General features: G+C 35.8%; 1 protein-coding gene across 2 annotated transcripts in view; it reads left to right on the top strand.

Annotated features, from left to right (window-relative positions):
* Positions 1-13,455, top strand: part of LOC145268226 (alpha-methylacyl-CoA racemase-like) — a 48,622-nt gene that overhangs the window by 16,226 nt on the left and 18,941 nt on the right. For both annotated transcript variants that reach the window (XM_080123538.1, XM_080123547.1), the window contains exon 5: positions 3,670-3,852. In XM_080123538.1, the coding sequence (XP_079979664.1) occupies positions 3,670-3,852 (183 nt within the window). The remainder of the gene's footprint in view (positions 1-3,669; positions 3,853-13,455) is intronic.

The following is a 13,455-nucleotide window of genomic DNA, read 5'->3' as shown; positions in this document are numbered from 1 at the left end:
GATGATGATGATTTAAAACCTAGGTCTAAAATTAAAAAAATATGTTGGGAATTGTTTCAATAAAAATAGTTTGGTGAAATAATTAACACCCTTGCTTTAAATTCATTTAATTCTCTAGCACCGTCGTCACATGTTCTCGCCTGTGAGTATATAGTTCTAGCTAGAATTTGGGAAACTAATTCCAACAACAAAATCAAACTTTCTGTCAAAAAAAAAAAAACAAACAAAAAAAATCTACGGTGTTGATTCATATATATTCATTTAATTGATCACTATCAAGTGAAAAATGATATTGCTGACTGTGGAACCAATTCTGAAGATACTTTTTGGTGCTTATATAGTATGGGCCACAAATGAAAGTCACATTCCAAATAAAATCTCTTTGATACATTAACGTATTATTGCAAAAATAAGTATCCTCGCCAAAAATTAGGAAAAATTTTTGGGTAAAATTTTAATTAAAGATAAAAATCAGTTTTTTGTATATTGTTGATCCACCATTCATTATTACATAGTTAAATGACAGACTGACTTATCTCCCCTTGCTTTATCTCCCGCCCTCCCCTGCTGTTATCAATGGTGGATTAACAAAATACGATGAAACGGATTTTTGTTTTTAATTAAAATTCTATTGATAATTTTCCCTAATTTTTATTGTGGATACTTATTTTTGCCTGGTACATAAGTATATCAAAGAGTTTTCCTGTTATTTGGAACTGTGATTTTCATTTGTGCTCGTATCTCTATAAACTCTGAATTCTGTACTTCTAAGTAATGATGCTATGTATCTAGACTACTATTCTCATCTTGATTGTTATATTAATGTTCCAGCTTATATAACCTCTTTATGTGCATTTTTTCAAACTTGTGAACAAGTGAAAATTGCATTTCAAGTAAAACTCTTTGATATGCAAAAATAGGTAACCTCACCAAAAATTAGAAAGAAATTATCAAGTAGAATTTTAATTAAAGACAAATGGAGCATGCATGGTCCCCCGTGAGTGCACAGTGAACAAGGCATAAAAATTCCCCCCCCCCACTACATTTAGCCCCAAAAGTCCCCAGGGATATCAAATCCTGGTGAAAATGAACAAACGGTGCAGTTTTAGGCCTTAACTTATGTAAATTTGAGTTCTGCACCATGCAAAAAAAGAAATGACCAAGTTCATCATTTGCACCCCCCCCCATTTAGCCCCCCAAATCCCCAAGGCCTTAACATATTTAAATTCGAGTTCGGCACCATGCAAAACTGCTAAATAGACATACACAGGAAATTTTGGACAAATATGGTAAAATAGTCGCAAAAATGGAGTGTTTTTATTAGCCCTAAAAGAGCCCCTGGGGCACACCCAAGAGTTATCACGAAGTACAGACAAACAAAATTATATAGAAATCAGTTAGTTACAACTTTTCAGAAAGTTTTATAAAAATCCAAGGCATCAATTCTTTTTAATACGCACAAAAGTGTCAATTTTAGCCATTTTAACCCAAAGGGCACCACTAGGAGGGCAACCAGAGGTTTCCCAGAAAATCCATTCTGTTACTTTTTTACTCATAGCATGTTTAATGTTTGTGCAAAATTTCAAAAAATTCCAAGGTGTAGTTATTGCAAAAAGTGCGGACAGATGAACGGACGAACGGACAAGAGTGAATTTATAGGTCCATCCTCCTTTTGTCGGGGGACCAATAAAAATCAATTTTTGTATTTTGCCGATACACCATTTATTAATTATATGACTAAATGACAAATCGATTTATCTTCTCCTACTTTATCAATAGCAGATCGGCAAAATATGATAAAACTGATGTTTAGTTTTAATTTAAATTCTACTTGATAATTTTCCCTAATTTTTGGTGTAGGTACTTATTTTTACCTAATATGTAAGTATATTAAAGAGTTTTCCTGTTAATTTATTTGAAACTGTGATTTCTACCTGTGTAATTATGATTTTTACTTGTACCCCTATTTGCATAAGCATAAAATTTTCTTAATTTTTCAGTTGAATTAATTCACAAAACTTAACTGCAAACCTGTTTATGTATGTGTCTCTTACTCATTTAATGATGTCCAGTGGGTGACATCATCAAATTTGGCCATTCTGGGTCCTGGTTAATCACTTGGTACTTGACGATTACTCTGGTGAAGGTCCTGGATGTTGAAAGGTCCTGGTCGAACCAATCACCACTCTCCTCACATTGTATAAGATCAAGAAGGCAAATCGTCTGGCACTGGTCACTAAAATCTATATCACAAGCCAAAAGAAGAAAAGAATAACACGTTGATGTTTGCTCGTTTTGAATAAAGCAAAATAATTATTTGTTGAAAGATTGCAAAACTCTGATCATTCACAGTTCTTTGGCTTAAGATCCTAATATTTATGCTTGGACAGCACTATTGACAAAGTCTGGCTGGTTTTCGGGTTTAGTGATCTCCACCTTAAGTCAAGGGTCAATCTTTTAATGGCATAGATTTGGTGGGCAAGCAGAATGGAGTCATTGAAGCTCACTATGCTTTGCTTTATATTGAGAACCAGAGAAGCATGAATCTGCCGCTCACCAACCTTCAAATAGAATTCATAATTCTCAATAATACATTATCATTTCAAGTTACCAGTAATAATTACAATTCAGGATTCTGCAGGAATTGGACTTGCAAAACCATGATTAGACAATGGATCTTTGTCTAATCATGGTTTTGCAAGTCCCCTCTTTTCTTCTTCATTGGTTCCAATCTCTCACTGTTACTCTGACAGGGAGAAGTTACTCCTCCCCTTGAGGAAGGGGCTTCATAATTATAAATGCATTTTCTAAATTTGTGTTAATCACAATTGCTCTTTGCATAATTATTATCAAAATTTTAACCATGGGGAAGTAATTTTTGGCAGTTAATCAATCATCCCCCTTCCCATCTCATCTCCCATCCATTCAAAGTGGTGTGTGGCCCCTTTGTTTATTTGCCTCCGATTTTGTTAGTTTGGGTATGCAAAATTATCAGTTGCCACATTTTCAAAATTTGTTTATTCTTTGTACAAATAAATGATTAACCTTCGGTGATGGGTTGGGCAGCTGGATATTTGTTCATATTGCATTAAAATTTCTGCATGTAGGTACTATCATAGGAGGAGGAAGGGAATTCATGTAATATAGAAAAGGTAAAATGTGTGCGTGTGTATTTGTATGTTTGCCAAAAACTTCTGACAGACACATCGGAACCTGATCAAACTGGTATCATTTTCAAGCTCGATCCTTCAGACGACAAATATGGAAAAATTGGCCAAAAACATTAATTCCTTCAGCCTCTACTGACCAGTTTTTTACAAGGGGAGGGTCGGTTTTTGCATCACTATTTTTGTAATTCATCATACCCTTTTCGATTGACTTAATTTCGACATTCCCGACTTCAAGTTGCAGCATGGAGACATCGGCTAAGATGTCACTTTTTTTTCCTCCTTCGCATTATGGTTCAGGGCCTGCCTACTTGCAACCCTCTGCTTTTTTTTTTTTTTTTTTTACTTGACACACCCGGGCAACTCCAGGTACTCCAACTAATCCCAAATCAAAAAATTAGGTTAGGAAAATGTTTTGATAAGAATCCGTGGACGAATGTAGTTCTCTAATTAATGGATTGTTGTTGTCCTGTGTGTAATGGATTAGTTCTTTGTCTTGCAGGAATTCTTTCAAAACTTGGATATGGGAGTGGTCGTCCTTTTCCACCCATTAATCTATTTGGTGATTTTGCCAGTGGTGGTCTATTGTCTGCATTTGGTATAATGATGGCCTTATATGAGAGAATGTCATCTGGTCGAGGTCAAATTATTGATGGAAATATGACCGCTGGATCTGCATATGTTGGTAAGAAACATTTAATTATGTTTAAAATTGGTGTAGGAACAGAATAGCTAACAACCCTCCCCCTCTTCCATGTTCTATTTACTTTCCTCCCCATGAGGCCAAAGGTCAGTTTTTAATGTGGAAAAAATTCAGCTATTCAAAAAGGAGGACTCTGAATTGGAATAAAAATAAAAAATTGTTTCAGTCTAGAAGGAATTCTCATTTACTGAATAATTGTAGCATCAGAACAGATACTACACTTTCTTCCTTGTCAAAAGGCCAATTCTCTTTCTTTCATATTAAAATGTCAGTTTCTGAATAATAACATTCTTATTTAGAAATCCATTTTTAACACGAGGAGAGTAGGATGGGTGGATCTTTGTTAATTATTCTGTACGTTTACTTTTAAATGGTGATAACGGTCGGGAGAGCCATATAAATATGCAAATACAGAAAAAATAGTGGTGGGTGACCCTGAAACTGTTTAGATACAAGAATAATGCGATTATGACATGTAGGCACTGTTGGGAGTCTGAGGTGACAGAAGAAAAGACAGATTTTTTTTGGTTTTTGGATGCCACCTCGTTTGTTGCATGTGATTTTATTGTTGGTTAGAGAAAAATGAAGAAAAGAAGGGCTGTTGCTGCTTATGGGGGAAAAAAGAACACAAAATAGTTGATTCAAGTGTGCGTTTTCTTTTCAGCATAAAATCATTCATGTGGCTGAAGTAGGAATTGCTTGCTTAAATATATCTTTCAGTGATGCAACTTATAAATATATCTTTAAAACTGAGTCCAATTTCGTATAATTAGCAAAGTCACATGGTATTGTCCCAGGAAAAAAAAGAATTTCTGTTCTACAGTAATTTCTTATTTTTTATTTCTTTCTTCATTTCTTTAAGGATTAAAAAAATTATTTCACCTTTCATTATTATTAAACAACATAAGAAAACGGTATCTTGCTCCTGCTGTTTCCTTAAGTATTTAAAAAAAAAATTTAAACCTTTTATTCTGGTGGTAGTGTCACAATAAAAACACACCAGTTTTCAGTCAGCTACTTAACCAATTTGGGGGTTGACTTTTTTTATTAGCCTTCCTTGTAACCTCTTCCTTCTCTATTTGACTCTTGGAGGGCTTACTTTTTGACTAGCCTGTTCGGAGTCCAGAGGATTGAACACTAGTGGTTAGGTATCTTTCAAAGCTGGTTAGTTTCAAAGTGATTCTACCTTCTTTTTTATTATTATGAATGGATCCTTAGATGAAGTGATTGTGCGTGACTTCCATAATTAAAAAAGCTGCTTGTGCATTATAAGTAAATGTTTCTTAATTTTTAGATGAGGATTGGTTATTCGTATTATTTGGATTCATCGGACTACTGTTCTCATCTTGAATGTTGTTTTCACAACATTTCGGTCGATGTAACCTCCGACCTTCTTTAGGTGTATCTTATTGAACTAGTGGAATGTTTCTGTTGAACTTGGGAGTTTGGACAAAATTTTAAATGGAACCCTTTATTTACTTAATGGGGGTAGCATGCTCTTGTTCCATCAGCCATGACTAGATAGAGGTAATTCACAATTGTATTTTTTCGATCGGTCACACTGAGAATTGAACTGTCAACTTTCAGGAGAATATCACTTTTACAATTGATTTTTCCAGGTACTCTAATCACTGCATCCTTGCAGATTCTTCTGAAGGTTGAAGTTTTAATTCTCAGTGTGAGCGACCGAAAAATACAATTTCAAATTACTTTCTTGATTGAACAAGAGCATGCTACCTACATAAAGTAAATAAAGAGTTCCGTTCGAAATTCCCTGAGTTCAATAGAAACATTCCCAAGTTTGACAAAATACATCTGGAGAAGGTTAAAGGTTACATTGATTGCAGCGTTGTGAAAATGACACTCAAGATGAGAACAGTAGTCCAAAGAATCCAAATAATATGAATAGATTTCAAAAATATCAAAATAATGCATTTTAAGTAAAAACACTATTGCATGAATGTGTGTCATGTCGAAATTAGCAAAAATTCCAAAAAATGATCAACTAGAAAAATAATTACAAGTAAAAATAAAATTTATCGAATAATGCAGTTTTATCATAGTCATTAATTTTAAAGAGTTCTAAAAATCCAGGTGAGGTAACTGTAGCCTATCAATTTATAATTCTAATTTTTAAACAGCCAATATTTGTATATACTTTGTTATGGCTTTTATTTATTTCATTTTTGTTATTTAAATAAATTGCTATTATTTGGATATATGTGATTTTTTTTTCCTAAAAAGTTTCTGAAAGTGCCAAAAACAGTTTCTTCTATTTCGTATGACAAACTGATTTATCTCATTTGCTTCAGTTAAATTCCACCATTTCAAATTAGAAAATGGCAGATTGAGCATAGCTGTGGTCTTTTTTTGTAAAAAGAATAGTTCTAGCAAATTTTCTACTCTAGCATTTGTTGTAATTTTTGGAATGTTTACTAATTTCAATATGGCATGTAAGTACAGACTAGTATTTTTACTTTAAATGTATTTTATTTTGAGATTTTAGATAACCACTTATAATGCATAAGCGCTTAAAAACATGCCAACAAATGAAAATTGATTATTTGTGCAAGAAATAAATATTCATGTAAAGAATTGGATATAAATCGGATTAAAATATTTTTTTATTGCATAAGGCAAGTGACCTCTTCAGTTCTAGGATAACATCCGAGATCAGTTTAGCTTATGCGATTGTTGCAGTAATTACTCTTATGATTAATCTGTATGATGTACCTATGCGTGATAAAACAGACATCATATTCCAAAACTCATTTAAATAGAACAAGCAGTTTTATTTTTAAATAAGAAAATTAAATTTTATGAGTATCTGAGAAGCGACTATTTAATCCGCCATTTGGGAAAAAAATTTGAAGAGACAAAGGGAAACAACTCAACAATAATTCATACTTGCTAGATTTATGTGTCAATGCTTACAGATTTCCATTAATTGTGGGGATTTTCTTTAAAAAACTAAAACTACTTGATCAATATATGTGATGTTTGGAATATGATATTTTTGTTTCGTCATGAGTACGTATATCATAAAATTTTTCTTTATTTTTCTTTTTAGTGTAGGGAGAATTCTGAACAAGAACCAGCTTATTTTTCCTGTGACAGTTTTTCCTGAAAATTGTTAAGACTTCAAGCAACTAACTGTAACTTTTTTAAAGTAATACTATGCAAGTATTTTAACTTTTGACCTCTTCGGTTCTACAAGGAGATCTGAAGTCAATTTAGCTTATGACAATGCCAAAGCAATCATATTCAAGCCTTGGTTGTACAACTAGTCTTGGAAAAGATTAACTCCGAAAAGACACCACTCTTCCTTTGTTTATCTCAACATTGTTTCCAGTTGTCTGTGACTTCTTCTTGCCACTGGACTCTTACAATGCCGATCCAGGAGAAATGCAGTTGGAGATTGTACCACCTTGCTTCACTATAGACTCTTCGTGCAGGCAATTCTTATAAGAAGTATCTATTGTCTCTCAAAACTATAAAGAGACTTAAATTTACAATTAAAAAATTTAATAAGAGCTTATTGTTACTAATGCAAGGGGGATAACTCAGTATAACATCAAGAGTTTTCAAAAAGGTTGTTTAACCATTGTTACTATCTTACCGGCGCATCAAGAAGAGAGAGTGAAGCTGATCCTGCGCAAGTCTCCCTCACTTTAATCCAAGTCAAGCGCAAGTCATGACATCGACTTTTTGTTAACTTCAAGTCCTATGGTGACAGGGAAATGGCGAAGCAGTAGGTGTGGATACACTGGAAGCTGTAGCTGTGAACCTATACGTAGGCGATTCAGGACATGTGTTCGTTCCTCACTGGACTGAGGCAGTGGAGGGTCTGGCAGCTTCCTGAGTGACCGAGCAGCCCCCTTTAGGATCGCTCTGCTCGCCTCCGTAGAATGAGGATGGGGCTAGAAAAGGTGCCCTAAAAGTAGCCTGCTTCACCAAACCCTGGCCAGCATACCGCAGCTGGCGGGGATCCCTCTTAAGCGGTTGAAATAAAAGAAAAAAGAAAACAAAGGTGCTTACTTTAGCATCGTGGAATGTCCGAACCCTGCTCGACAATGCAAAAGCAAATCGACCCGAAAGACGAACAGCGCTTGTAGCTCGTGAGCTTGCTCACTACAATATTGACATTGCAGCCCTAAGTGAGACTCGTTTTGCAGACAAAGGCCAACTGACTGAAACTGGTGGAAGCTACACCTTCTTCTGGTGTTGGCACAGTGCTGAGGAGAGGCGTGAAGCTGGTGTTGGTTTTGCTATCAAAACAACTCACGTACCAAAACTAGCCAGCATTCCTGAAGGTATCAACGACACCTAATGAAAATGCAGTTACCTCTTGGGTGCAACACCAACGTTACGTTTGTCAGCACCTATGCCCCAACGATGACTAACCCTGATGAGGTCAGAGATAAGTTTTATGAAGAGCTGGACTCTCTCATTTCCTTAGCCCCTCAGTCGGAGAAGCTTGTAATTCTTGGTGACTTCAATGCATGTGTCAGTACAGATCATCAAGCTTGGCACAACATCATTGGAAAGCATGGAGTAGGCAAATGCAATAACAACGGACTCCTCCTTAGAACCTGTGCATCATATGATCTCAACATCACAAACACTATGTTCTACCTCTCAAATTGCATTAAAACCACATGGATGCATCCACGCTCTTGACACTGGCATCAAATCGACTATGTCATTACCAGAATCAAGGACAGGCAGGATGTGAGACTGACCAAAGCCATGTGTGGGGCTGATTGTTGGACCGGCCACCACCTCATCATCTCCAAATTCAACTTCTTCATCCAACCAAAGAGAAGGCCTCAGGGTAAAAAAACAGCCAAGAGACTCAATACAGCCAAATTGAAATGTCCTAAAACAGCAGAGGAATTCCAGAGCAGCATACATAGTAAACTTGCTAACTTCAATCTCAATTACAGCAATGTTGAAGAGAGCTGGACATCCTTCAAAGATTGACCTCCTCTTGACGTTCTAGGTCCTGCCACCAAACACCACCAGGACTGGTTTGACGAGAATGATCCTGAGATCCAGAACTTGTTGCAGGAAAAACACTGCCTGCTAAGAGCGCATCAAAATGATCCAGCTTGTGTGGCGAAGAAAACTGCCTTCTCTAACATGCGCAACAAAGTCCAATCCAAGCTGCGTTCAATGCAGGATCCTGGCTCAGTGCCAAAGCAGATGAAATCCAAGGTTACACAGACAAACACGATACAAAGAATTTTTACGATGCACTAAGGGCAGTTTACAGACCACAGTCTTCGGGATCCTCTCCTCTGCTCAGTGCCGACGGCTCAACTCTACTCACGGGAAAGAAGGTGATCCTCAACAGATGGGCTGACCATTTCAACAAAGTGCTCAATCGCCCTGGAGCCATCAATGATATAGCAATTGAATGTCTCCCCCAAGTCCTCATCAATCAACTGCTCGACACCCCCCCATCCATCGAAGAGGTCAGCAAAGCCATTCAGTAGTCAACCAGTGGAAAAGGTTCAGGTCAAGATGCCATCCCAGCTGAGGTTTACAAGTCCGGTGGTGCAGCCTTGTGAGAGCAGCTGACCTGCTTGTATCAGATCATGTGGAGGAAGGGACAACTACCACAAGAGTTTAAAGACGCCACAATCGTTCACATCTATAAGCGAGAAGGAAATCGCCAATCCTGCGATAACCACTGAAGTATCTCTCTCCTATCCATAGCAGGAAAGATCTGGGCTCGCATCCTCCTCAACCGCTTACTTGGTCACCTAGAACAGGGACTCCTGCTGGAGAGTCAATGTGGTTTCCACGCCGGTCGGGAGACCACTGACATGATCTTTGCTGCTCATCAGCTTCAAGAGAAATGCATCGACCAGCACCGAGACCTTTACATAACCTTTATCAAGTTGACCAAGGCATTTGACACAGTCAGTTGGGATGGTCTGTGGAAAATAATGAAGAAATTTGGTTGCCCAAGTACTTTCATCACAGTAGTTCGTCAATTCCATGAAGGCATGATGGAGCGTGTCCTTGACGATGGTGAATCATCGGAGGCTTTTCCGGTAACAAATGGAGTTAAACAGGGCTGTGTCCTTGCCCCTACACTGTTCAGCTTGATGTTTTCTGCAATGCTATTTGACGCTTTCAGCGACCAGTCACCAGGCATCAACATTAAATTCAGAACAGATGGAAAGCTGTTTAACCCAAGGAGACTACAGGCTGTGACAAAGGTGAAGGAAGTAGTGCTGAGTGACTTTCTTTTTTCTTTTTGCTGATGACTGTGCCCTGAATGCCAACAATGAGCGAGAAATGCAAGACCAGATGAACAAATTCTCCGCAGTGTGTGACAACTTTGGCCTCACAATTAGCACCAAGAAGGCCAAAGTTATGTTCCAACCAGCTCTCAGAAATCTGTATCATGAGCCAAGTATCTGTCAAGGGACAGAACCTTCAAGCGATTGAGACCTTCACCTATCTGGGCAGCACTCTATCTCGAACAGCCACAATCAATCTCGAAATCAACAACAGAATCGCCAAGGCAAGCAGCGCATTCGGGAGACTCAGAAGCAAAGTCTGGGAAAGGAGAGGAATCAGCATTGACACCAAGCTGAAGGTTTACAGAGCAGTTGTCCTCACCACATTGCTCTATGGCTCAGAAACCTGAACTACCTACAGAAGGCACGAAAAAACGTTGAACCACTTCCACCTGAGATGTCTCTGAAATCTCTTCCATATCAGATGGCAAGACAAATACCCTGATACAGAAGTCCTGAAAAGTGTTAATCTTCCCAGCATAACTACTACCATTCGAAAGACCCAACTGAGATGGGCAGGTCACGTCTCCCGCATGCCAGATGAAAGAATCTCAAAACAACTCCTGTATGGCGAGCTGTGCCAAGGCATGCGTTCAGTCGGATCACCAAGAAAACGCTTTAAGGACAACCTCAAAGTCTCCCACATCAGTACCGAGTCCTGGGAATCGCTTGCATCAGACAGACCTCACCAAAGGAGCTGAAGAGAGAAGAACCCTCAAAGCAGTACAGAAGTGTGCAACCCGCAAAGCCAGAGCAACAAGCTCTGTCCCCACAACACCTGCTCACCACTCTCCAACTTGTGGGAGAGACTTTCATGCCCGGATCAGCCTTACAAGTCATCTCCGGAAGCACAAAAACACTACTTTTACTCACTGATGTCATGGTCATCTTCAACTTCGAAGGACGAACGAACGAACTATCTCAAAAAACTGCAGAAAAAGATGTTGCTTTAAAATTTACTTAAAAAAAATGAAGTAACAATAAAGGGACAAATTGTGTTTCATTTTATGTGGAAATATCAAATACTTAAAAGAAAAAAAAACGAAAAAGAAATTAATTTTCATATTTAGTACCCCCCCCCCAAAAAAAAAATAAATAAATAAAATTACGCTTCAGAATTATGGAGATGACTCATAATCTTCATTATTTTTGATTATTTAAACTACTGTTTGCACCTAGGATTTTATTGTCACAATGTTTCGACTGATGTAACTTTCGACCTTTCCCAGTTGTGTCTCATCAAACTTGGATATCTGTATGGAATTTCAAACTGTATTTTTTATTTAATCGATGGGGTAGATCGTTCTCATTCTGTCAACCATGACTAAACGTCTTAAGTAATTTCTGGTTATATTCTTAGTATCTAAATATTGCCTTTAAATTGAACCTTCAACCCACAGAAGACTGTTACTTAGAACTTAGTACTTTATGAAACAACCAAGATTAGAACAGTAGTTCAAATAATCCAGAAATGACCAGAATTATGTCATATAAAAAAATAAAATAAAAATTATTATTAAAAATTTTTTTTTCGATAATGTCCATGTTTTCTTTATTGCTTCATGTGTTTTTTAATGGTCTTGCAATGGCTTCAGTGTAATGATGAACTGAATCTGAACCAGCAAAGTAGAGAAAAGAATTCCTTCATTTGTGCACTATCAGAAACTTAGTATTCATGGGATATAGCTATCATTATGATATGCATGGGAATGTTTAAGCTCAGAAGCTATAGGGGTGATGTCAGCTACTTCCTAACTTCTGGTGTAGCACTACCAGAAGCGGTGACAAGGCAAATCGGTTCCTTCACTTTTATTGTTCTTCAGTATTTCTATTGTGAAGCGATTTATTGAAATAAAATATAAAAAAAGAAAATTATTGAAAAGTATAAATTAATAATTAAAACATTATAAAAAGATAAAAATAACACAATTAGTCTTTATTTGCACTTTTAATAACAAAATTAAAAAAATAAGTTTTTATTTTATTTGAAATTTTATAAGAAATATATGTTTACGAAATTATAAAATAAAAGTTTTTTTTTAATTTTGAAAATAAGATTTTATTTGAATTTAGGTAATAAAAATATATGTTTATGAAAGTATAAAAATAAAATTATTGAAATCAAAGTAACAAATGAAATTCTTGAAATTAAAATAACAAATGAAATTCTTGAAATCAAAATAACAAATGAAATTCTTGAAATCAAAATAACAAATGAAATTATTGAAATCAAAATAACAAATGAAATTATTGAAATCAAAATAACAACATTTCAAACATCATAAAAAAAACATATGCAATGCTTAATATTGGCAAAATAGGTTAAAAAGATTTTAAAAAGTGTTTTCAGTAATTCTCTAAAAAAACAAAAATAAAAAAATAAAACTAATTTCAATAATTTTAATCTTAATTAAAATAAGACCAAAAAACTTTTCAATTATCAAATAAAAAAGAATGATCAGAAAAACGCAATAAAAACAATTACCTGCACAGGGGAGATATAGGCGTGAGAAAAAAATGAAGGAACTGATTTGCCTTGTCACCTCTTCTGGTAGCACTACACCAGAAGTTAGGAAGTATGTTAGCTGACTATAACCACTATTGGAACAACATGATCATGTAGTATATCTGGAGATTTTTAATATATCAATTACATGAAAACGCTGTTAAAAAACAGATGACTTTATGGAAAATTATGTAATTCTAAAAAAATTGGAGTAACTGAGTATCTCTCTGTCCAAAGCTTATATCCTAATAAAGAATTTAATATATGTTTTTGTTATTATGTTGGTTTTCATTATTTTTTTTCAATATAATTCATCTATAGAAATAAAAGAGATGTTTGTGTGTGAAAATATTTAACTGATAAACTCTTAAACTACTGGTCACATAACACTGAAATTAACAGCTAATAGTAATTATACACCAAGAATGGTTTATAATGAGTAAAATCTTTGTTTGGATGGACACGTACAGAAATATGTTGGCAAGTTAAAATACAAAACGTTCATTTCAACTTGCAGGCATATTTTTATTACTTTTGCACAAACTTATTCATAACTTGGAATGTTTTGATTTTAAATCTTTCTTATCTGTTTGTCGATAGCTCAAATGGTAGGGAACATGATAGGAGTGTTACTTGTTTTGGTTTCAATTCTAACTCATAACACTCAAGTAATTTTGTTGTTAAACCTTTGAAATCAGTACCATATATATATATACAGGGGTTGGACAAAACAGTGAAAACACCTTATGAATCAATTTTGAAACA

The sequence above is a fragment of the Euprymna scolopes genome, chromosome 4 (assembly GCF_053919585.1).
Source record: "Euprymna scolopes isolate OS-2025 chromosome 4, ASM5391958v1, whole genome shotgun sequence".
NCBI classification, from domain to species: Eukaryota; Metazoa; Mollusca; class Cephalopoda; order Sepiida; family Sepiolidae; genus Euprymna; species Euprymna scolopes.
The sequence above is the reverse complement of the archived record's forward strand: the minus strand, read 5'-3'. Positions and strand labels throughout refer to the sequence as shown.